The 26142-nt window shown below is 43.2% G+C and overlaps 1 protein-coding gene across 4 annotated transcripts in view; it reads left to right on the top strand.

The window, feature by feature from the left end:
* rhbdl3 (rhomboid, veinlet-like 3 (Drosophila)) overlaps positions 1-23998 on the top strand; it is a 50677-nt gene extending 26679 nt beyond the window's left edge. For all 4 annotated transcript variants that reach the window (XM_056408844.1, XM_056408846.1, XM_056408847.1 and 1 more), the window contains 7 exons: positions 2384-2542; positions 7990-8214; positions 8431-8579; positions 13836-13948; positions 20650-20750; positions 21346-21406; positions 22000-23998. In XM_056408844.1, coding sequence (XP_056264819.1) covers positions 2384-2542; positions 7990-8214; positions 8431-8579; positions 13836-13948; positions 20650-20750; positions 21346-21406; positions 22000-22271 — 1080 coding nt within the window. In that variant the 3' untranslated portion in view covers positions 22272-23998. The remainder of the gene's footprint in view (positions 1-2383; positions 2543-7989; positions 8215-8430; positions 8580-13835; positions 13949-20649; positions 20751-21345; positions 21407-21999) is intronic.
* The last annotated feature ends 2144 nt before the right edge of the window (positions 23999-26142 follow it).

Here is a 26142-nt window from a genome sequence, read left to right on the forward strand (position 1 = left end):
AAGGTTACGCCTGTGATCCCCAAGTTGCCTTTTTGTCTCCAAAAACCCACCAGAATGCATAAAATGCTGCATCAGATCACACCAGAATAGGATGTTACTCACACCTCCCATGCCAGATATTTACATTGAAGTAAGTTGTCACACAGTCCAGATGCAATCTAGTGAACACGATGTAAAGTGTGGAAGAAGTCATAATAACATGAAGTGACTTTATCTTGTTAAGCTAACGCCCCTCATGCACGTAGGCCTGTATATTTATTTTATTGACAGTTTTAGATTTTATTTGACCACATAATATCTCTTTACTCCTCTAAAATCATTGTTTAACATATGTAGCTGCATGCACCGCATGCTTGTGCTCCACGAGGGAGCCTGATTGTTGATATTGTATTCGGATAATTGTCGCCTACTTATAACGTTCTCGTCGGTGTTCTGTTACACCGACGAGAGGAAAGAACAAGAGCCTGTCAACTCTACCTGAATGTATTTATTTGGTCTCAAACATTAAAACAAATTAGAGTATATACAGTGGGTACTGAAAGTATTCAGATCCCTTTACATTTTTCATTCTTTGTTTCATTGCAGCCATTTGCTAAAATCAAAAAAGTTCATTTTATTTCTCATGAAATGCTGAGAAATGCTGAGAAATAAAGTTAATTTTATTTCTCAGCACCCCATCTTGACAGAAAAAAAGAAAAACCTAGAAATGTTTGCAAATTTATAAAAAAAGAAAAACTGAAATATCACATGGTCATATGGGGTGCTGCGTTAATTAATGAGAAATACAATTGACTTTTTTTTATTTTAGCAAATGGTTGCAATGAAACAAAGAATGAACATTTGAAAGGGGTCTGAATACTTTCCGTACCCACTGTATAACCTACATCTTCTCTTGCTGGATTAGCTTTCAAGATAAAATAAGGTGAATCAAAAAATGCCAGTAAAAATAGTCAGGAACATTCATTTATGCACAAATATGCTCCTCTCCCAGATATAGAGAGGGCCTATAAGGTTGACATGGTTAGTCTTTTTATAAGGTGTCACAGAAAAACATGCCAAACACCTCTCAGAGGGAAGAAGGCACATTTCTTTCTTTCCTATTTTTCTCTTCTATGACCCAATTATTGCAACCACACATTTTCTGGAACACAACCGTAAGTTCCCAACTGTGTCACAAATCTCATCTTGAGTGATGGGGGTGCTGATGGAGGCCATTTTTAATAGAACAGTGTGTGTTCGCACATCTGAAGAGATATTCAGTGCCATATTTCTTCCAAACACATTTCTTCCACCCTACTATAGCTTTAGCATTTCCTGCTAAGGATGCTTATTTGGAGATCATACTCTCATCATTTACCAAAATTCTGCAGCCACATACATGAAATACTTTTTTCAGGCCAAGAGTGAGTGATTATAACCGGCAGATCTCGCAGATGACATTGAGTAGAAAATGCAGTGGCAACTGTAGCCTTAACTGCCAAAAAGAAAAAAATCATTATCTCCGTTCGGTGGCATGGAGTCAAAAAAACAAAAACACGAAACAGAGCCAAAAGAACTCTTCTCCCTCGTTGCCGTTGGGTGGAAGCTGCCAGCTGGCTCCACTCAGCATCTGCCAACCAACGGCGTGCAGCAAACGTGCACTATGCGTGTGTTACTGGTTCAGGGGGTGTTGGAATCTGGCAGGCGGCTCATAATGTCTGAATGTCACATATTTAGTAATGAAGGCACTGTATTGACACACTTGCAAATATACAGACCCCACGAAAGACACACACGTGCGTAGACTCAGCACACGTGAGCATGTGGAGAGGAGGAGCAGCTGTCTTCTGCCCGCATCCACAAACAACCTGACATTCAAATTCAAAGACTCAAGTCCTTGATGTTTATTACATGCCGGTGTGTCCTCAGTCGAACAGACAAATACTGTCACACAGCTGCAGTGCTTTTTATTTGAGTTGTTGTTTTATCCTTGGGGGATCAAGAGCAGCTTGATTTTCAGGAGTCCAGGCAGAATTACTGAGCAGTCTGTTCCATTTGAAACAGAGTCGGCTGTAATAAGTGTCTTTGCTCATATCTCTGCTCATTTCTCTGCAATCTGCTCTCTTAGATATAATTTGCCAAAACAAAACACAAACATGATGTGTACGTTTTTACTTTTGTTTATTTGCAAGTGGCACTTTCACTCCAAATTGTCACTTGAGATTTGAAGCCCCAAAATATTAAGAACTAAGGAAAGAAAAGAGTGTGTGGGACCTGCCCACAAACTTCTCGCATGTTTATTTGAATCTACTGCTTATTTGTTGGACTGCATGTGTCTGTAATCTATAGACGGAGGCGTATTTGTATCAACACGCTTCATCTTTGCATTCGTGTTCATTTGCAGTATGACTCGGAGAATTCGGGCTTCATCAGCACGGAGCGGTTCAGGGACCTGCTGGCGACCTACGGCTCTGAGCTCGACCCACACAAACTGGAAGTCCTATTGGCCCTCGCCGATGGCAACGCCGACGGGAAGATCTGCTACCAAGACTTTGTCAACCTGGTGAGATGTTAAACCTTTCGTAGGCTCGCTGATACCAACTGTTTATTGGCACCTTTGTCCTTCCTTCCAGGTTTAGTGAATCATTTTAATTGATTTAGGTATAGAAATGTGCTTGCATGCTCTGGTTTTCATATCTCATGAATCTGATGACAAAAGACATGAGTTATTGGAGGAAAAAATAAGACTTGAACACCAAAGGCTCTTGACTTCACTGAGACGTCAGACCTTTTGACTTCATCCTCCCTACCAAGAAAGATTAAATATTATTTATGGTTACAAAAAGGCAGTTTGTCATTTTTCCCAACAATGGATATTCTTTAAACACGTCTTTCAGCAGCTAAGTTTTGCAAGCAGTAGGACATTTTGAGGAGAGGGTGTGCTGCTGACCTCAGATTTTCAAGGATACTTAAACAGGAACATGCAAAACATTAGTTAAGCTTACAGATGACAAATTAATATGACTGTGACTCAGAAAAACAACACGAAGATCGTTTTGGCTTTCAATGCTCTCAAGTTTTTTTAAAAGTACTAAATACAAACTTTAGAGAGGCATTACATATTGATGTCAATTCCCAAATAAAGACTTTTTTTTTAAACGGGAAAGTATTTTATCTTGACTAGTTTCTTGACTCAGTACATAATAGCCTTATGCTTATTGGATAGAGTGGACCAGCTGATCTGCAAAGCTGGTGTTTGACACCGCCGAGAAGCGAGTAAACAATGAGTGAGCGTGTGTGGGAAATGATTAGCAGACATATGAGGGATAAATGGCTGGCATGAGGGGTGAGATATTCCTGTCTGAATTTACACAATAGCTCCATTTGTGTCCCACCTGTGGAAATACTCCAATTATTCTGTCACACATCAAACTTATTTTCCTTCTTTTTAACATCGCCCTTAAAAGCCACATTCCATAATCAGCTGAGAAGTGGGGAGTCTTCCTAATGGGAAAATACTCTCGGCCTGGTCATAAATTCCCCTCCTGACGCTCACCTTGCCCCACTTTCAGTGTCACCTTCAAACTGCAGCCTGCTGCTGTTTGAAGTCTTCTCACTCGAGCATCCCCAGCCTACTCGCTGCCTTTTCACCTCCTCGTTTTCTGGTCTCCGCTGCCTTGCTGCCATTCCTCATGGGAGGCCGAGCTGCTGACCCCGAACAGGGTGGAGTGGGATCGCAGTGGGAGGAGTTGTGTGGCACACATTACACTACTGGGTGGTAGTGTGTGTGTGTGTGTCTGTAGAGGCTGTGGGGAATTCATTGTTGCCTGTGAGTGTGAGTTCATCCATCTCTCTCTCTCTCTCTCTCTCTTGTTCCTCAGAGCTGCTTATTGTCTGATACGGTGGGTAAGGGATGAACCCTGTAGGAGGCTTAGAAAAGTGTCAAAAGGGTTTTTTGGTGCTGGTTTCCAACTGGTGCATTCATGTCACGTGACAGGCTGTGTGTGGGTCATGGCGTGCAACTGAAAGTGGGATAGAGAGGAATGGGGCACCGGCATCTGTGTGTACACTCACTTTTTCTTGTTTTTTCGTAGTCGCTATTGTGTCCACCCCCTCACTGGTTATACATTCACAGATGCAGCCACAGCAGAAGCTAAACACAGGGAGGGGGAGGTTTAAAGTAGGGACATGTATTCATGATTATGGTAATACACATGCGATGAATGAGTAAGAGTGGATACAATTAGTTTTATTAGTCCAATCGATGAGTTAATCATTTATCAAGCAACAATGATTTGTTCCAGTTATTCAAAAGTGACAATTAACTGCTCTTCTTTATTATTAAAATAATTGTAAAGAATATTTGGGATTTTAAACTTTTTTTTTTTTAAACATACAGTGACATGTAACCATGGTTAGGGGAATAGATGATGTGCTGAAAAGACTAGTTGACTTGAAAGTTGTCAGAAAGTGACTTCACGGCTGCTTTGATGATCTTTTAATTGGTGAAGTCGGTTAGTAATACCCGACATTTGCTGTTTTCAGCTTTTAAAGTGTGAGGACTGGCTGATTGTCTTTTTTTTAAAATTATTGTTAATAGAATGTCTTCAGGTTTTACAGGAATACGTCGGATAAAAAAAGCTAATTCAAGACACCACTTTGGGCCCTTGAAAAAATGTTCAAGGCATTTCTTGACATTTTAGATACCAAATCGTCCATCCATGCAGTCATTATCCGGAACTGCTTATCCTGTTCAGGGTGGCAGGAGGCTGGAGACGATCCCAGCTGACATTGGGTGAAAATGTGTTGACAGGCAACCATTCACGCTCACATTCACACTGACGGGCAATGTAGAATCATCAATTAACCAAAGCTGCATGTCTTTGGACTGTGGGAGGAAGCCACGCTGACACGGGGAGAACATGCAACCGGGATCAAACCCCGAAACCCAACAGTGCTCGTCACCATACTGCCAGATGCAGCCCAGAATAACCAGTAATAAAATAAATGGGGACATGTGAACCCATACTAGTGTATGCAGCTTGTAAATAAAGTAAGAATAGCCAAAGGAATGTAGGGTATGAAAACACAACGTAATGGATCTTCTGAGGGGTAGGCAGCGATGCTCTCTAAAGATTAAAGGAGTCACAACCAATTTGGGAGCTTGAGAGAGAGTTACAATTCTTCCAGCATGTTAATTGTCAGTGTCTGGTCTCTATCTCTTCACAGAAGGAAGGAAAGAAGGAGACTAGAAGTGGAGGAGGAGGCAGGGACAGACAAAGAGAGACACACAGTGAGGGGTGTGCTGTAGCGCCATCTCCCCTTAGCACCGCGGCTCTCGATGTGATTGCCAGTGATTGCCTGCTCACTGCTTCGTCACAGCGTTCAAATCACAACTCACTTCTTTCTTTCTTTCTGTCCGTCCATCAACTTCTGTGTGACTCACACTCATAAAATACACTCTGTCTATTCTGGGTAGAAGCTGGCTCAGTTATATGCTCAGTAGATGCTCAGTAATATACATCCCTTAGGTTTACAAAGTGTCTGTTCGTCCATTTCTCATGAATGTGACATACACAAACATCTAAGAGGATCAAATCAAGACATGATTGGTTGGAGGCATACAACCACCAGGGCGGGTTTGCTTTAGTTCATGTTTTCCATGGTTCGAGCTTCTTAGTACCAATGAAAGTACATCTTAATGCTCGAGCAAGATGTTTGAGACAATAGTTTGCTTTCAGCAGTTTGTGGAAGCCCTTTTCAAGATCATCAGGCCTGACTGGGGACTCTTTGTTGCATGGTTGGCAGGGTATACCAAAAAAGAAAAGAAAAGGAGTTTGAGAAGAGAGAAAGAAGTCTGGCATGTCTCTGCGTTGGCCAATCAACTACGTCCCAGTATAAATTCCTGGTCGATTACTTTGTCGAGTGATAATGTTTACCTGCCGATTGTTGCTACAAAAGATAAAGTGATTGTGACTCATGGAGCCATTTCTCAAACTGGAATTCCTGAATTGCATCTTACCAGGGCCTGAAACAACATGTCCTTATCATCGCAGTCCCTTTAAATAAATGTTTGTATTTTCCGACCTTCTTCATCTTCCTGTACTTCCATACGTCCTCCTCTGTCTCCTTCTCATTCCATCTGCTTCTCCCTCTCCCTATTCTCTTGTTTAAGTCTCTCTCCCATCTCCTTCTCCTCTAACTGTGATTCCCAATCATCAAACGGGGAGATTGTGTCTTGCTGGCCGAACACCCATGTGTCCTCCTCTTCCCTTCCCTTCTCCCCTCTCTTCCTCCCGCCAGCGGGTTTACAGGTCATTCTTTCTTTTGTGTCCTACAAAGAGCAAAGGAATTGCAGTCACTCCACACCAAGAACTGACTGTCTTTATGGAGCACGGCTGCCTTGGAGAGGTCCGCCTGTGTGTGTGTGTGTGTGTGTGTGTGTGCGTGTGTGCATGCGCAGTCCAGAAGTGGCCATGGTAACTCGTAATCATTTTCTCACAGTTCTCTGTGCCCAACATAAAGGCTGAAATAATGGGCCTTTTTTTTCTCCTTCTTTCTGACGTTTATCTCCAAACGCTGATCTGTGCCGAGACTCTAAAGCCTCATTAAACGGTGCCAGAAGAAGCTTCAGCCAACTGCTTGTGCTGACAGATATTTCTTTATTGATATTCTGATTTTAAAGCGGCCGTCTCATCGCTCTTTTCCGCTGGCTGTATTTTTCTCCTACCGACGCTGTCAAATTTAAATGAATTCAACAAATCCACTCTCTTCAAACACAACTATCAGCTTATTTCTGTGATGCGTTTGTGTTCTTGAATAAACATCAATCGCAGCTTCAATACACAGGCGACGCTTTAAAGGTGTGGCTTTTGAAGTGGCCAGTAGTTGTATCCATATGCGTTTTATTATTATTATACTTTTAATGCCTTTTAACCACCTCTCCCACATAAGAGCAAGGCACACGCACTTTATAGTTTACTCTTCGGGTGTTGTGTTTGGTGGTTCTTTATAGTTTTTATGCACATTTTTTATTTGGGGAGGAGGGCTTGTTTCCCTGTGTGGTTGTTTTGCCCCTTTTGTAGTTATTTTCTGCGTCTTCGAGGCTGTTTTGTGCCGGGGGGGGGGGGGGGGGGGCTGACACTCCTTCAAGCCTGTTCAGTGATCCATCCCCGGGTAGAGGTTTCACTGTATGCTGGGTACATGTTCAACCCTTGCTTAGGGATGAGGAATAAACGTACGCGCTCTGATAACCTCGGCCTCTAAATGTCAAGGACACTATCTGAGCTGTAACTGACCTCTTGGCCTTTGGGAGGTCCATCAATTTTGACAGAGAAAAATACTATCTATGGATATATTCACCTTTTTGTGTCAGGTTGTGAATTTGTGTGTTTGGACTGCCTACGTGTGGCTGCGCTGTGTGTTTGAAAATGAGAAGCCCACCGTTTGAAAAATGTGACACCTGTGCTCTAAAAACAGCCCGCACTAAATCAAAATAGATGGCAGTCCTCTTGAAACGAGAGCAGAGAATTCATTTTGTCAGGTTTAGAAATAGAAATTGATTTGGACTGGGGATCTTCTCTGAATGATGAACTACTGGTGAGGTCCCGCCCATCAAAAATCAACCTATGGTGGTTTGGAAATGAACCCTTCACAGACAGAGAAGGATTAAGAAAGGGGTTTGGTGGTTGCTAGGTGATGCTACAGGCATTCTGTTACCATGGCGAGCTGGAAGAGGTCCTTCAGAGTGCTGGACTGATGAGTGTGTGTGTGTGTGTGTGTGTGCAGCCTGTACTGAGAATGCTTTGAGACTCCATTCGTACATTGATAGATCTAATAAAGCACCTTGGACAGTTCACGTTAACTAAAACCGAATGCTCATTAATGTTCAAACATTCTGAACTATTGGTGGTAAAACTCTCAACCGTCCTCTTTCTTTCTTCCTTTCGGGCCTTCCTCCTCCCTCTGTCTCCTCGTCCCACCCCTTCGTCACCGTCCTCTTTTCTCCAGATGAGCAACAAGCGCTCCAACAGTTTCCGGAGGGCCATCCTGCAGGGGAGCAGGCAGCTGAAGGGCTGCAGTCTGGGAGATGAGGCCGGCTTGGGGCTGTCTCAGCGGCTGGTCCGACACGTCGCCTACGAGACGCTGCCCCGCGAGGTCGACCGCAAGTGGTACTTCGACAGCTACACCTACTGTCCCCCACCCTGGCTCATCCTGGCTATTACCATTGCTGAGGTAAATCGTTTGGGAGGGTGAGACCAATATGTGCTCTAGAGCTCGTCTGATTTAACGTTACGCTGCAAGAGTTTTCGACCAGTTCTGAAGGCATGTTTTCTTTATATTGTGTACGTAAATGACGATATGACGTCCCAGTTTCACTTTATTCCCTTGTGCTTTTTGTGGCGCGTATGAAACCACACAACCTGTGTGTATTCACCTGTGCTCTACCAGGTAGCCGTGTTCATGTACTACGGGTTCCAGCTGGACCGCTTGGTCCTGCAGGTATCGAGCCCCTCCTTCCTGAAGAGCCCCTTACCGTACCACCCACAGCTGCGGGCGCAGGCCTGGAGATACCTCAGCTACATTTTCATGCACACTGGGTGAGTTTACATCTCGCTACTCTCTGGACTTATTTCAAAGGTTGTGCGCGTGACACTATCGGAGTGGAAAATGCCATTTTGAAAAGCGGAACACAAACTAGAGGTACTGCATATCTAAGAGGCCTCGGGCGCTTTATGACATTTGAAAGATTCAGTGAGCCAGAGCTTGTTAGTCTACGATTTAATTAACACAAATACACAGTGCAATTAATATCCAGTGAAACACTCTGAACAACTGAACGCAATTAAATGCTTGCCAGTCATGGGGGGGGGGGGGGGGGGGGTAAGGAAGAGCAGATAAGGAAGAGGAGAGGAGGGGTCGCATGTTGCTAATAGTTCTTTGGATTCATTTCATAATACTCAGTGAAGGAATTTACATAACAAATAAGATAGTTCCTAAACAAGCTGTTGTTTTAGGATTATTGCTTTAATGTGTGTATATACTGCAATGTATTCAAATCTACCATTACACTTCCTCAGCTTACATCCTCTCCTCTCTTCTCCTCTTCTCTCCTCTCCTCTCCTCTCCTCTCCTCTCCTCTCCCGCTTCTTGTAAAATATTTCCCTTCGCATATTATGTAGTTAAATTGATATTATATGGATGTATAAGGCTTTTGAAGAGACCCAAAGTAACTTAAAACCAGATTCAGACCCATTTCTTTATTTAGATATAATTTACTAAAGAGTGAGAGAAATCATGACTTAGTGTGGAAATATCTTTAGCAAAGGTCCATTCACATATCTTTATGTGCATTTTTGAAGTAATGCATTAAAAAAGCTTTATGGAAATAGCAACATTCTATAAGTCACCTCAATTGCGAACAAAAGGTGATTACACTCACTTGAGGGTTTGTTTTACTTGTGTAAGAGTTTGCAATAAGTTGATATGCTAAATGGATTATAGAAACACCTTTGCCGAGAGTTCAACATTCTGACGTACCGAACTGATACATCAGAACGCGAGTGATCGGTGTCTTCCTGGATATTCCCACAATGTGAGAATGTTTGTCGTCGACTCCGGACATCATGACACATAACCAATAGTAGCTGGCATAAAATAACAATTAAAACCTTAAAAATAATTCCTGAAGACCTCTCTCCATTTTTCTCTCATTAGATGTCCAAGACAACTTGTTTTGTTTGTGCATCGCAAAACCTCTACTTCCTCCACTCCGTTTACTGGATTACAGCCTCAAGTAGCCTGTAGCGCCAACTTCTGACTGCGGGGTTCAGAAGTAGAAATGAGGTGGGGCGCGAGGGGAAATGCAGACTCTTTTTAAATTTCAAGACCTTTATTGAGAACTTCACATATTACAAAGTACACAGACATAAAACTAAGTCATTAATAAATGAAGAGCGAAACGCCTGTGTTTTCGTGTAAATGTTTACATTACAGCGTTAATAGATTACGTTGCGCAGCGCGACGGCCGAGGTTCTTGGCGACTTGCCAGGTGTCTCGGTGAGTACGGGCGTTTCTGCTGTTGAGCATTATGGGGAGTGGCCGTATCAAGCCTACAACCCCGTTGAAGAGACAGGGATGGATTAACCAACGGGCCTACCGGGCCCAGGCCCAGGGGCCCATGAGCTCAGGGGGCCCCTGGGCCTGAGCCTCCGCGCGTGACGTCGCTGTGATTAACATTGTATTGATATGAATATGATGATATGATACGATGCGCCGTATGCCGGTATATGCTAGGCTTAAGTCATTCATGTCAGTAACAAGGCCCCAATAGTCCTACTGAGGGATGGATTACCGAACGAGCCTACCGGCACCAGGGGCCCATGAGCTCAGGGGGCCCCTAAACCCAGGGGCCCATGAGGTCAGGGCTTTTTTACTTTTTTTGTTTGTTGTTTTTTTTGCGGGTGGGGGGGGGGGGGGGCCTTGACACGTCCAGGCCCAGGGGCCCGTGGTTTCTTAATCCGTCCATGTGAAGAGGTGTAGTGGAAAGCTCATTTTATCACACATAATTAAACGTGATGACTCACACATATCTGCAAACGTTTTCTTTTGCAAAGGTTGCATGTTATTGTAGTTTTGAAAAGATATGCAGTGTAAAACTCAGAAAAACTCTTTATTGACAAATATTTGAACTGGTTTTGTTTAGTTTTTCACAGGTTGCACTTTATTGTTATTATATTGAAAAGGTATTCAGTGTAAAACAGGTGAATTGCAGCCACAATAAGCTAAATGTTTCACAGATAGAATTGTATTTGTATTTTAATAAAGTAAATGAAAACTTGTATTAGTTTTAAGATTGGCAAAAGCACCAACTATAGGTGTTCGTATCGGTCGGTCAGTCGGTCAGTCCCCGCCCCCTGAAGCTGTAGACCTAGGGGAAACACTGCACAGTGTAGCTCGGGTCACAATAGCAATTTCGGGCCGTTTTGGGCAACTCACGATTTTTTTTCGCCGCGTTATGCTGTGTTCACACCAAAAGCTTTGCAAAGTCATGAATGAAATGGATACACCGAAGCGAAAAATTCGCCCGGCGCTACGTTAATTATGTTTTGAAGAAATCAAATTTAATTTTTCCAATTGCGAAGGGTGCGGCTAATGCACCGATAAAGCTTGCAGGGTTCAGTACCTCCAATAAGGTTAAGAACCACTGCTCTAGGTAGTTTGTGTTCACTGTCTGTTTCTGTTCTGCTGTCTGTCACTCACCTGGTCCTTCGTTTCAGACTCCTCCCCCCTCGTGTGCCGCCCTCCTGTGTGATTGCAGACCCCGCCCTCATTGTTTCCACCTGTGCCTCGTTGCCCTGTGGATTTCGTCTGTGTCAACTCCTCATTCTGGGCCAGTTTGTCTCTAAATGTTTGTCGAGTAAAGACCTTGTTCTTGAGGTCTGTGTTTGAGTCCTACTCCCCGGGGCTCCCTGCCATTCCCTAACATTATTAACATTTCTTATTTGTGACATTTCCGAAGTACCCAGTGCTTATGACCTTTAACACTAAAAGCTTTTGTGACTCAGTAAGACCACTATATAAATATATATATTTTTTATATATATATATACACACCTTTTGCCTACACCCTCTCTCTTTCTGTCTCTCTCTCTTACTCTCTTGCTCACATCTACAAATCATGTAATCCTATCCCCAGCTCAGTAGAACTGATGCTTCCCAATTCTTAACATTAAAACATGTAAATATTGGCCCCAAAACATCCCTCAGTAGAGCATTATGCATTCAACCTGGTCTCGGTCTCTCTCTCTCTCTCTCTGATCCGAAGCAGTTCACGAGGAACACTTCAGGGAGAGTAAAATGTGACTCAACAGTTCACAACAAAGTATTTCTCTCCAGTTGCGCCCGTTCTGCTTCTGTCCACCTCTCAGTGTCATGAATAGTGTGGCTTGCAACCATAAACGTCACTGTCGCAGTATGAGCGCATCACAATCGTATTTTTCTTTGGGCTCGATGCCGCCCTGAAAGGACCATGGTCGCCTGGGCACAGTAGGACCTCTTGTGGGTATCCACAGATCTGCCTCACTGTGCAGCCCGTCCCTCACATCCTCATTAGCGGTACAGGAATAGATAGCCGCTGCCACCTGGAGTGGAGTTGTCTTTGTGCATTTGGACAGGCCTCTCGAAGCTGATCGATATCCCACATTGTGATCACTGGAACGATCCCCTCTGTCGGCGTTGTAGCTGAGGTGGCTGGGTTGTTTCAAACTAAACACCTCATCGTCCTTGTCTTGTTTGACTTGTCTCTGTGTTTGTTTGTTTGGGGAAGGCTTGTATTAATTTCTGGTATGTCAGGGTTGTTTATTGAATGAACACACAGACAGAACACACAGTTTGTCAAAATTAGGGGGGGATAATGGAGAATCTTTCCTTCTGTCGTCTCTCTTTTAGCAACAGAAATGGCAGTGTGACTCAGACAGAGACACAATGGAGAAGGGGACTGAAGCGAGCGAGGGTCAATGATGACAATGAGAGAGAGAGAGAACGGAGAATGTATTACGCTAAAGCTGCTGTGACACCCGAATGTGTCTGTGCTGCTGACAGAGGTTTGTCTGGAAGGACTTTCTATCCATGAAGGGCACTGTGTGAGTGTGTGCGTGTGTGTGTATGCGTGCGCGTGTATGAGTGTGCGTGCGTGAGAGAGGACAAGTTGTCCCTTGCTTATAGTCCTCACAGTGAAACACATGCTGTAATCAGATTTGGGTAAATGTGCAGCAGCCACACATCTCTTGATGTGCTGTGTGTGATTGTGTGGGTGCATATCTGTGTGGGCTGTGTGTGTGTGTGTGTGTGTGTGTGTGCACACTCTGTGTCTCTGTTTCTGTTTGAGTGTATTGGAGTGTGTCTAGGATTATATGTTGATGGCCACAAGTGTGGTTTGATGTAGTACCAGATGGTGTGTTTGTGTGTGTTTGTGTGTGTTTGTGTGTGTTTGTGTGTGTGTGTGTGTGTGTGTGTGTTGTCCGTGAACAAGCATTATAATCAGGCCTTTGTAGGGAACAGGCAGGTGATAATATGTTATTGTAAAATCTCTTACAGTCGGTGTAGGAGATCCTCATCACTTTAAATCATCACTTTTGTTATTTGTCAGACTTTGCCAGACTCCTCATCCAGAGGAGGAAATGGAAGCATGACCCCTGTTTATTGTCAGATCCATGTCTTCGCATTTGAACAATTTTACTTGTAGGGGAAATGCGTTCTTTTCAGTCTGATTGTGATTGCAGGTTTGTAGAATAATAAGAGTTATAAGTGCATCAGGGTTTGGAAAATTAGCTGAAAAATGTATTTATAGACGAACGTAGAAGGCAATAGGTGAAGATTGGTGTGTTTGATTTGCAACGTCAAGGAAAAACAGTAAAAAATATATATTTTTCACTTTTGTTCATAGCTCATACAAACATACATGAACCGCTAATCCTGCCAGCAGTTTAGCGATGCTGATTCTTCCCAATTCTCAAAGCCAAAGTGTAAATAGTTACTGTGCAGACTTGCCCACTCTCCACCGCTCTCTCTCTTTTTGTTTTTCAGTAGTTTCAGTTTAGAATGTTTTTTTAAACATTGCCGGGTTAATTTTCTAAAAATAAATGCTCTACACATGCAGATAATTTGCTTGATTGTCAGCACTAATCAACTGAAAAGGAAGCAGCAACAATTGTGATTTGATCAGAAACAACAACAAACATCAAAATACCAAAACTACGACGATCACTTTTTACATTTGTTCATTATTTCAACACTCACTAACTTGAGGTGTGGTGTGTGTGTGTGTGTGTGTGTGTGTGTGTGTGTTATTACAGGATTGAACACCTGAGCCTGAACATGGCCATGCAGCTGCTGGTGGGAGTCCCTCTAGAAATGGTCCACGGAGCCGTGCGCATTGGACTGGTCTATGCGTGTGGTGTGCTGGCAGGTGGGCGTGTGCACACACACACACACACACACACACAAATGCAACAATTACAATCTCTGTCCTTCTCCACTCACTGCATACATTTCCCTCTCTCTTATCTACACATCACTCTACCCCCCTAGACGAACCCACTCACACACTGTGGAGTTTTTTCCCCCTTTGATCTCCACCATTGTTCCATCTGCTTGTTGCCTTTTTTTATGCATTCAGTGGCCTATCGGGTTGCAGCCAGTGTGTTGGTGGGCACTGGTCAATGAGAATATTTAGCGTATATGTGTGTGTAGGACGTTTGGGACAGATGGCCTTGTGTTTCTTTTTACCCTACCAGACGCGTTGGGATGCAGGGGGTTGTCAGTGTCCCTTCAAAGCCCCCGCATCCCACTCTGGCCACGTACAATAGGGCAGAGCAGAGAGAGTCATCTCGAATGGAGCTCAATCAGAAGAACACAAACACAGTGATAATCAAATAGGAAGGAGGGAGCGTGTGAGGTAGGGGTGAAGTAGAGCGAAGAGGCGGAGGAGAGGAGATGAATTCACAAGCCTTAATAAGCCTGAGGGAGTTTGGAGAGGGTGCACAGGATATGAGAAGCATCGAGACGGGAGATGAGTGGAGGTGGGGGAGATTTAGGAGAAACTAGAAATAAGTTTTTAAAAAAAGCAAAGATGAACGAAAAGGTTGTCGCTCCCTTCCTACTTTGCTATCGACCTCAGGCGCTGATGCATTCAGGCTATTCTTTTCTTGACTTCATCAATAAACTGACAAAGTCATCGAGTCCATACTGTGTTGGTTTCCTTCCCCAAGACAAACTGTTGACGTGTTTCATTTTGTATTATTTTGTCTGGTGTCCCGGGGTGACACTTTTAGGTACAACGTAACTGGAGTGGAATTATTGAGCTACTTTTTTTAGATGAGTGTTTTAAAGATTTTTTAGGGACGGAAAAGTGATGCCTTGTGGCAGCGAGTACGTGAGTGAGTGAGTGTGCGTGAGTGTGCGTGAGTGTGCACATGTGTGCGTGTTTGTGCGTGTGTGACAGAAAAAGCAGAGAGGATTGCGGTACACTTATTACAGCAAGTGCGTTTTTGTTTCATATTCATGAAAATCTGTGTGTGTGTGTGTGCATATTCAGGGGTCAGTGACAAACACCCTGGGGAAACCAGCTGTGGTGGCCTGTAGTATTAACCTCACATTGAAATGAGGAGGAAACGCGCCATAAATCACACACACTGATGTACGCACACAGACCAACACACACACACACACACACACCATACACAAACACATAGTCTGCCTGCTGTTTTAATTAGATATCGACCGCCAGGGGAAGAGCAGAGGCACACTTTGGTTGTGTTTGACTGCGATGGGTTTGTTGTGTCTGACTTGGCTCTTTTTTATATTTTGGAAGCAGAGGGACTTTAGCCAAAGTCATAATTCTTAGAATATTCAGCATCAAGCAACACGTGGGCAGATATGATTGGCTGATATTGGCAAATCATTATATTTGTGACATATGTTTTATGGCTGCAGTCATGCATGATAGTTTTTAGAGCATTTCTGACTTTATTGGGTCATAAACAGTAGAAACACATAGGAACATTTATGATTTTATTTCTATTGACATACAGGACTGTCTCAGAAAATTAGAATATTGTGATAAAGTTCTTTATTTTCTGTAATGCAATTAAAAAAACAAAAATGTCATGCATTCTGGATTCATTACAAATCAACTGAAATATTGCAAGCCTTTTATTCTTTTAATATTGCTGATTATGGCTTACAGCTTAAGAAAACTCTAAAATCCTATCTCATAAAATTTGAATATTTCCTCAGACCAAGTAAAAAAAAGATTTATAACAGCAAAACAAAATCAAACATTTGAAAATGTGTTTCCAGGTGTTTCGAGTTAATTAGACGATTCAAGTGATTTGTTTAATACCCTACTAGTATACTTTTTCATGATATTCTAATATTTAGAAATAGGATATTTGAGTTTTCTTAAGCTGTAAGCCATAATCAGCAATATTAAAAGAATAAAAGGCTTGCAATATTTCAGTTGATTTGTAATGAATCCAGAATGCATGACATTTTTGTTTTTTTAATTGCATTACAGAAAATAAAGAACTTTATCACAATATTCTAATTTTCTGAGACAGTCCTGTATACTGATCATTTTAAAATTTGTATTCCTTCATATTGTTTCTCTCAAATATCACACAAAAATCAGTTGGCTGTAGAGCGTGCGTTTGTGTGTGTGTGTGTGTGTGTGTGTGTGCACACACATCAGAAAGTGAGCCCATCACCTTTCAAACATATTTGAATTTCTTTCAAGTTCTTTAGTATTTTTTTGCCATTTCAGCCGTTTGTCGTAAACGATCAGTTGAAACGCGGACAGCGCCTTTAAATTCTCCACGAGATCAGATTGTGTGAGCAACAAGCAATCGGGAACAGAGAAGGGCTCAGCTGGCACATAACAGGGGTCAGAGTTCAGAGGCAGAGCAATGACTCAGAGAGAGGTCGACGGCCCTCTAGGGCCAACACAAACTCTGACACTAATGGAAACAATGGACTGGCATAAAAACACACAAGTACTCACTTATTGACCTGCAAAGTGAACATCGGTCTGCCGGCACAAAGAGCACCAGATAGGTGCAGCGACAGGCAAGAACCAGTGCACGACAACGAAAGAAAGCCATAAAGAGAACAGGAAGCCACTCTAACACAATCAACGTTCGCCAACTCAACTCGTAGCCGAGCTGTTGACTCTTCTCATCACGAGTGCTGATGTGCGTTACAGTTCCTCCTCATGATTCAGGGGTTCTTACTCCGCGGTTCAGATGAACAGTCAAGATAAATGAGATGCCACTTTCGCCTCTAAAACCTACAGGCCTCCTGGGGCCTGCTGAGGGTGTGTGTTAGGAGGGGGAGGGGAGGGGGTAGTGTAAGTGTGTGTGTGTGTGTGCGTGTGTGTGAGGGTTGTGTGTGTGAGTGTGGCGGCTAAAATAATGTTATCAAACAAAGTTAATTACAGGGATGGATATCATCCTGCCAGCTACACTTCCTAAACATAGGAACTGTTTGTGTGTGTGTGTGTGTGTGTGTGTGTGCTTGTGTGTGTGTGTGTGTGTGTAGAGGATGGAAGCAATGTAGAGTGCTTTAAAATAGTGTACCGGTAATCTAGGGAGTGGCACTCTGTACATAATACTTAAACATTTTAATATTGATGCTAACAAATGAATTGTAATTAGATATTCAGAATTAATTCAACGGGTGACCAGCTTTTTGTCCAGAATTCTTAATATTATTTTATTTTTCAATTTGAGAGAAGGATTCTTACGTGAACAATTTTTTCTGTGCGAGAGAAACAAACATTGTAAATGCTCATATGGGTGTGTGTGTGTGTGTGTGTCTGTGTGTGTAATCATTTAGTTACTTAGATTACTACTCTGCAGTGTTTAATGACCTGCTGAGTCAGATGCTGTTATTACGCCCCCTCGGTGTGCTGCCATTGAGGTTCACACACCTGAGGGGGCCACAAATTAGGCAAAGAACAAACGGAGGAAATAAAGTCTTTTCATTTCACATGTCGCGCATTCCTTTAAAATCACAGGGTTGGAAGCCGGCACACTGGTTTGGAACTTTTATCCATGAGACATTTAAAAAAATAATTTCAGTGCAGTTCTGAAGGAATATGAAACCCAAAGACAGCCGTTTCCGGGTTATGGAACTCTGTAAATAAATAGTTTGGACAAGCTTTTCTTGATGCTCAGGTGTGGACAATTGAGCTGATTTGATTGGCCACTACATGGACCTTTGTGCTTTGGTGCACCCCGGGAACAAATAGTTTTCTCCTGTCTAGCTAGAACCCAATGTAAACAGTTTTACCGAGAACCATCTGTGAGAGTTTTCACAGAGAATCCATTGTCTTTGGTATAATTGCGCCATCCAAAAACCGCCTCTGGGGGTTTATGCAGAGACTTCTTCTCAGCATGCTAACCAGAACACTTTTATATTCCAAGGGTTTCATCAAGAGTAGAACCAACTCAGAGGCTTCTGCAGAGGAGCATTTTATATGGCACATATATATTAACTCTAATGCATGCATGTATGTGCTATGCCAGACATGGGCAAACTACGGCCCGCGGGCCACATCCGGCCCGTTAGGCTTTTTAATCCGGCCCGCCGAACTTGTCCAAATCGCGACTTTGTTTACTTCCGGTGTGCGTTTGCGCGGAAAGTCTCGTCACACAAAACCCTTCACCATGATTTGTCAATCCGTTTGTCTGTCAACATTTTGCGAAAAAAACAACCAATGAACACTCAGTAAATCACAAAGGACCCGCCCACCACACAGGTGAGGCTCATTTAGAAACATCCGCAGTGATTTTGGCGAGCAGCACGGAGCCTGGAGGAGCTGCGGAGCCACGAGGAGGAACACGCAGCCAGAAGAGGTCCACTTGGACCGGGTAAGAGTCTTTACTACACGTTACGTGTCACGGTGTCCGTCCCGGTGTCCGTAACTTGTGCGCGGTGCTGACTAGTCTTGTATTTTACAGAGAGGATTCACCAGCGCAGCCTGCAGCGCAGCCTGCAGCGCAACCTGCAGCGCAACCTGCAGCTCCACCTGCCCGGCCAGCAGGGAGGTCTCGTGACACGATGACATGATGTTATTATAGTGAAGCCATATTGTAAATAGTCTGTCAATAGTTGTTTTCTATTTCACAACATGTATATAATGTAGATTTTTTTAAATGTATGTACAATACATATAAAAAAATATAAAAAATGTAATGGTCATTTTTTATTTGCACACACCTCATGAAGCTTTATCTGCAATATGAAGTAATTTCTCAGTCCCATCTTTATCATTTTGGTGAATGTGTGACAGACCACATCATTTTTACAAAAAAAACGTGAATACAAAATTTGGTTTTCCTCATTTATTTAATTCAATTCAATTCAGTTCATTTGTAGAGCCCAATTTCACAAATTACAAATTTGTCTCGGAGTGCTTTACAATCTGTACATATAGACATCCCTGACCTTTGACTACATCGGATCAGGAACAACTCTCAAATAACCCTTCAGGGGAAAAAGGGAAGAACCCTCAAGGAGAGAACAGAGGAGGATCCCTCTCCAGGATGGACAGGTGCAATTACATGTATCTAGCATTGTATTCAGATATTTCACTGCTTTTGTGAACCTATGACCTTTGGTAAACCAATTTCAAACACCAAAACAGTTCGTCCACATGAGTAAAGGTGTGTTTTCAGAAGAGATATGAATAATTTTTAAAAATCGAACTTCAATTGTCAGCTTTAGGGTCATATTTTCTCGAGTAAAGCGCTTGTCAGTCTGTTTGTGACGGGTTCATACACATGCTGACCAGATGACGCCGCACATCGCCCTCAATTTAAAGACCCCTTTCTAGTTTCTGCTGCAGGCAGGATATTTAATACAGTCTATCTCTCAGGACAATCCGTCCATTATTTTGAGGGGTTTAAAACAATTAGAAATTATTGAGCTTGAGTATTTCGTTGGGTAATTTGTTTTGAATGTTGAAAGTGATTCCATTGATCTCTTCTTTCCAAATGTTGATTACTTTAACTTTGCACCTTAAATTGAAATGTATAAAAAACAGACGCAATCTCCAGGTTTAATAAATTACATTGCGTGTCCAAATGCTCCTGGCCCGGCCCCTCTGTCAGATTTTAGAACCGATTGTGGCCCGCAGGTCAAAAAGTTTGCCCACCCCTGTGCTATGCAAATAAAGTATATTTTGATTTGAGAAAGAAAGAGAGCGGGAAGGTCGGAATACCGTGGATGTTGGTGGACGTGGGCAGTCGTGTCTCATTAGCATCACAAGTGTACGCAGGTCAGTGCCAGGGAGAGAAGGGAAATAAAAGATATGCTGAGAGAGAGATAGTTTGTGTTTTCCTATTTTAATAGTAGAACTAAGCACATCTATTTCTCCAGTTTTCCCTTTATCCTGTGTCTTGTACACTCTGTGGTAGGAACACATTTCCCGTGGTGACTCTGTCTCTGGACGTACTCCACATTTATACTTTAGAGCGCATGATTGGGTCTTTTGTATACGCGATGAATTGGTACCCGAGGTGCTGCACAGAGCCGGGCCCCGATTGCGGCAGCTCAATTTGTATGAATGCGTTTGTTTTAAATAAAAACCCAGTGTGAGCAAGCCTCTATTCACGAAGCAAGTAGCGAGGCTGCCTTTAAGCCATTCCAAATAGATGTTTTCAGTGCACAAATGGTCACAGCTTGCGCAAGAACCAGTTTAAATTAGTCCGTTAGTCACAGCGTCTGCCAACATGATCCTCGAAGGGGAAAATAAATATTCAAATCCTTTCCTGAATAGTGACAGCTCAGACACAAGACACATTTCAAATAAACAAATAACATACTTTGTCATTTAGCATTGTTTTGCATGATAACATTAGCACAAAATACATATATATATATATTTATATATCCATTTATCCCCCAAATGGCCGCCTGCCAGGCAAATCAATTCTAGTGAAGTTGAGTAAACATTGTCTCCTCGTATCGCATGAAGTTCATCATCAAATGAAGTTTGCCCAGTTTGAAACAATGAGAGATTTAAATTGTTTATCTGCTATGTGAATGATACAACAACGTCCTTGTTTGTGTATTCACCTGACACATGTCCCTCTGTCATCACCGCAGGGTCCCTGGCGGTGTCTGTCACCGACATGACGGCTCCAGTGGTCGGCTCATCCGGGGGAGTGTACGCTCTGGTCTCGGCACATTTGGCCAATGTGGTCATGGTACGTTTTTTTCTTCTTTTGCGTGTCACGTGTAGATGGTTATCATCCCGTCACTCAGTCGTCCCGTCACTACAGAGAGCGCTGCCACGCCGTCAAAGCGGCCTGTTTTGGGGCCCGGCATGTGCTGCTCTTTCTCACAGATGCCATACATTCCTCACGTGTGTGAGCGGGTGCATGTAAAGAATCCCCCATCCCGCTGCCCTCTCGTGACATCGCCCTACCCTGTGGGTCACCGCAGACACACAAGGCGCTCAAGGTGAAGCCCCATTATGTGTAATCGGGTCCTCATTAAGTACCCAGTCAGATCCTCCCCCTCACTCTTTGGCGTCAGAGAGAGAGGGAATTTTGTCTTCCTACTCTCCTCTGAAATCACATTATCGAACACAGTGGGCACAGATTGGGGGTCAGGGTGACTCTGGGGATATCAGAGCTGACGTGAATTGGGCGAGAGTTCATGTCATTTCATGACAGCATGTGTGTGTGTCTGAGGAGGACTTGACCTTCTCGCACAGTTTGTATTGTCTTTCTCATCAGAACTTGAAAAAGGACCTTCTGAATTACTCTATCCTCTCTTTCTCTCTCTCTCTTTCTGCAGAATTGGTCGGGAATGAAGTGTCAGTTTAAGTTATTCCGGATGGCCATGGCTCTGGTTTGCAGTAAGTCTCAATAAAGATGACCCACACCCCTTTCTCCTCATTTAAAAAATATTTTGTTCTTCCTTTAATCCGCTTGTAATGCAAATCCATCACCAGAATGTAATGTCAGTGTAGGACCCGACAGGCCTTACCTGTAGGGGATACATGTCTGTGGAGAGGACAAGATCATTACTGTAGATTCAAGGATGCCTCTTTTTTGTTGTTGTTGTATGTTGCTCTCCTCCAATTTAAAGATTTAAACACAAATGAAGTGCTGCTTGAAACTACGCCAGGTCCATTTTTACTTGAAATTTGGTCAATTAACTTGTTAGTGAGTGAGCTACTTCATCGTGGTTGCGACTACCAGAAAAAAATAGATAACGGTTATCTAAAGTTACTGTGAGCCGTTTTGGCCGTTTTGAGTAAGAAGAATCTCGTCTTAAAAAAAAATCTCCTTTTCCCTTTATAGTTGTTGCTACCCAAATAAAACTCTTAATTCCTCTCCCTCATACGAGAGCTTGTTTCTTTCCAGACATGAGTGTGTAGCAGTTGTCTGTTCCTCCGTATAGAAACCTCGCTGACATGGTGTCTTCTCTCCCTCTCTCTGCTCACAGTGAGCGTGGAGTTTGGTCGGGCGGTGTGGCTGCGCTTCTATCCACCGGCCTTCCCTCCTTGTCCCAATCCCAGCTTCGTCGCTCACCTGGGCGGGGTGGTGGTTGGCCTGACGTTGGGGGTGGTGGTCCTGCAAAACTACGAGCAGCGACTCCAGGAGCAGTCCTTGTTCTGGATCTTCTTCTGCGTCTACACCTTGTTCGTGCTCTGCGCCGTCTTCTGGAACATCTTTGCCTACAGCTTGCTCGACGTGCGACTGCCCCCTCCGCCTTGACTCGGCTTATTGGAGGCCGACTGCATGCCGGGTGTCCCCCCTTTGTTCATCACCTCGGCCTAACCCTCATCGCAGGGTCGTCAGACAGCCAACCTCGGTCTATCACCATACCTTTTTTTCATCCCACCTGTTCCCTTTTCTGGTTAAGCCGTGCCAATCGTTTCCCTTGAGCGTATAAGCTGCCCTTCTCTGGCTCTTTGTGTACGTCTCTGTTGGAACTTTTGTCTCAAGCGTATCTCAAGCGGGACTCAACAGAAACAAGCGGGAACAACCCCCATCCACATGGCTTAACCTCCTCCGCCTCTTCCTCCTCGATCCAACGGTGCCTTCTCATTGAGATGTCAGCCTGATGGAAGTATTTCTGCATAGTTGCCTCTTATGTGGGGGGACAGCCGTGAAGCCCTCTGGTGCAATTGGTTTTCAGACAGAAGAGATCCTGAAAATCCTGTACTGTGAGGTATCAGTACATTTAGAATAAGATCATATGAGAATTTAGGCTGAGTTGGTGTTTTGTCATCATTACAAGCAGCTCAAAAGCATGGGAGATTTAGATTATACAGACGGCAGGATGGCTCAACATCTTCTCGTTTGTAGGCAGAGCATGGAGTATCTAGGCTACAGCATCCTTCACAAGTTGAATTGACCTTTTAGAGGAAGTGTGGGTTGATTTTCAGTGTTGCCTTCAGCATTTGTCACTTCCCATAGAGAAGGATTCATTTGTGTTAAGCGCTATTTGAACCTCAAACTCGTGTCTTTTGACCTTTTTTGTGTGCAAGTAGTGTGACAATTGTACCATTGTGCAAACAGATTAGTGGGGAAAAAAAGAAGCAGAAGTGCCATTCAGATTTTTAAGCTTTTGAAAATGATGCCAAAACATTGCTACAAGCACTGGGGAGGAAGGGGAGGGGGGGGGGCACATACCCTGACAGGAATTGATTTTGTGCTAGCAAAACAAATCTTTGTCTGTCAGGAGGCCGTCACATGTAACAGAAGATGTTAATGATCTGTAACACCCTTTTTGTCATTTGTGTTGTCCTTTCGAGGCATTTGCAGTGTTTTTTGTGATTGGTTAACAATAACAAATAAGTTAAGAGGTGATGAATTCAAGTGGGATGAGACTAATAAAACATTCAGCAGAGGGGACGGGCATACTTTTGGGGGGGGGGGGGGTCTTTATTTCATTACCAAAAGTAGAAGAGCACACATGGCTGACCTAGACTACAACCGGGCTGGGGTCGTTTCACTCCCATATCAGGAAAGAAGTAAATCAATGCCCCCTCATTAGTTCCTGTCACAATGTAAATTGTGAATTGATTGAACCGGGATGGAAAACGACCCCAGCCCTCAGCTGTCCTTCTCAAACAGTACTGTACTTTGACCTCATGTTACCCTGGTAACTGCTTCGCACAAACATTATTATAATGTAATTATATACAGATTAATATTTTATCATGCATTTGCTGTTGATTATTATTATTTTTTTTTACTTGGTGATATTGGTATGTGGTGTGAATTGTGTGGTCGGTCTGCATTGTGATACGCTAGTTAATATCTGTATTGTAGCCTATTTAAAAGTGGGTTCAAGATGGTCTTGGTTTGTATATAATAAGGGCTACGACACAGTACGGGGGGGGGGGTAAATCGTTGATACTATTTTAACATTGTGCATATATTGTAGATTTGATATGTACATACTGGAGTACATTAAACACTTTTTTTGTACAGAAACAAAATACAATTTCCTTGCATTCTGCTCTCATTTATATTAGCGTTAACTCATGTAATGCACGCACAAGTTGTATTCAATCTTCTTCTCATGCTCCAACCTAGCAAGGTTTGCAGCCTTGAAACAAGATTAGCTTTAAACTCCAATCACAGTATTTAGAGGGAGCTCAGGGCCCCAGTGTGGAGAGCCTTTGTGGAAAAAGCAGACGTCAAAGTGAGCAATGCTTTGCACAAGAATCCGCCATAACTCTTTCAGAGAGGGGACTCCTTAAACTGTAGCCGAAAGTCTTCTCTGTCTAGCCGGAACAACCATAGGGAGAGGAGAGCTTTTGAAGGCATACAATGAAAAATGCATCAGGCGGCCCAGGAAAGCTACCTCCGTGGTGTTTCCCCTTCATAAATCTCCAATTTCAGAGGTAATCACTCACCTTGGTGACAGAGGGAAGACAAGGGAAGCTGCAAGGGAAGGAAAATCGGTGCAAATGCATCTGTAGTGTCTCTGCATTTATGCTGCCTTCTGAGAGCAGCACTCATACAATTTAGTTTAATGTCACATCATTTTACAGCAAGAAACGGACTTTCACTGACAGTTGACACACAACTATGATCCATGTTTCTAACATTCTCTATTCTGCCAGCACTTGATAGTGTTATTTTTTCAGTCTATTGCATGCATGTCTGTGTACATGAGCATCAGTGTACTCTGTTAAAATACAATTCTTTCAGCTTGTACGATTTTGGATATGAACAAAATATCAGTCTGTGCCTTGGCCAGTTCAGTGGTGCCTTGTATGTACAGGGCACAGGAACAATGTATTACATTATGTGTGTAAATTACATATGGGTTAATACCAGTGGCGTGCCGTGGGCCTGGGGCCTGGGCCTTCAGTGAGGTCCTACACAGTCCCACCCGAATTAATCCACCTCTTATTACTATCATTATGATGCCATGGCTCTAGACACTATACAGTTAGACAGAGATGCAGTATAACCAGGCGTTGCGTCACCTTGAAATTGACATTTTTATTCAGAGAATTGCAGGGGAAGAGTACAATACAGTACAGTTCAACTAATATGCAAGAACATACTCGAGTGCAACAGAGTTATATTAATATTCGTCTTCTATCCATTTCTGGTCCACAAACTTTAAGTCCAACTTTTTTTTGCAGTGTGTTCACTAAACAGCGCATTATCACCCAAAGCAGTTTCACCGTGATGATGAAGATGAAAGTTCCTGTTTACCCAAAAACATGACACAATAATGAGTCTTTTCAATATGTCCCTCTTGTTCTTCACCTTTTCATTGTGTAGATCGGTTTCCCTGCGCGCTTGTTCGTTGATCTGTAGATCCGCTCGGGTGTCCCCAAAAGTTTTCAAAAGCACCATTGCTTGTAAGTGCCGAGCCGTACTTTGGTGTCTCGTTGCTGCCTTGGTTAGACAACTCAAGTTTGCAAAGCCAGTCTGGCTCCAAACACCAAATCGATCACTTGCAAATAATAGGCATTCCCAGCAGTCCGGTGTGCAGAGCTTCTCGGAGCCTGTGAGCCATTGATATCGTTCGTAGTTGGAACTTTGAAAGTGGCGAACGAACCTCTTCCCCGCCTGTGACGGGCTTTGTAGCGTCGGCGTCGGTCTTAAAGTTTGTCTTGAGAATGGCGTTATAATTATATCCTCGACCAAATCAATATCTTCTCCTCCTTCCGCCATTGTGGGTTGAAAAAACAGCTTAGTAGTACGCAAATTAATTCGTTTATCAAATTCAGTTTCCTAGTTCTGAGGTTCTGCATATACCTGCCCAATCAAAAGACGTGCACGCACTACGCCTGCTAGCTGGCTCCTGTGCCGGTTCCGGGGCCAGCTAGCTGGCCTTCAGGAGGCAACTCTAAAGCTGATTGGTTGACACAAAATTGTCATTCCCATTCACTTTAAGCTACCAGCGCCCGCAATGTTGATTCTGAAGGCCTAAGGGCAGATTTTAGCCCCCTGGCAACACACGATGGCTGAATATGATTGGATAAAAGATCTAACATAAAGAACAGCCCTCCAAATCTCAACCTGGGGCTGGAAGCAGTGCAACCAAGAGGAAAGCTATGAAATGAAGAGTATAACTCTTACTCTGGGGAATAATTTAATACATATTTGTGGG

The sequence above is a fragment of the Pseudoliparis swirei genome, chromosome 24 (genome assembly GCF_029220125.1).
Source record: "Pseudoliparis swirei isolate HS2019 ecotype Mariana Trench chromosome 24, NWPU_hadal_v1, whole genome shotgun sequence".
NCBI lineage: Eukaryota > Metazoa > Chordata > Actinopteri > Perciformes > Liparidae > Pseudoliparis > Pseudoliparis swirei.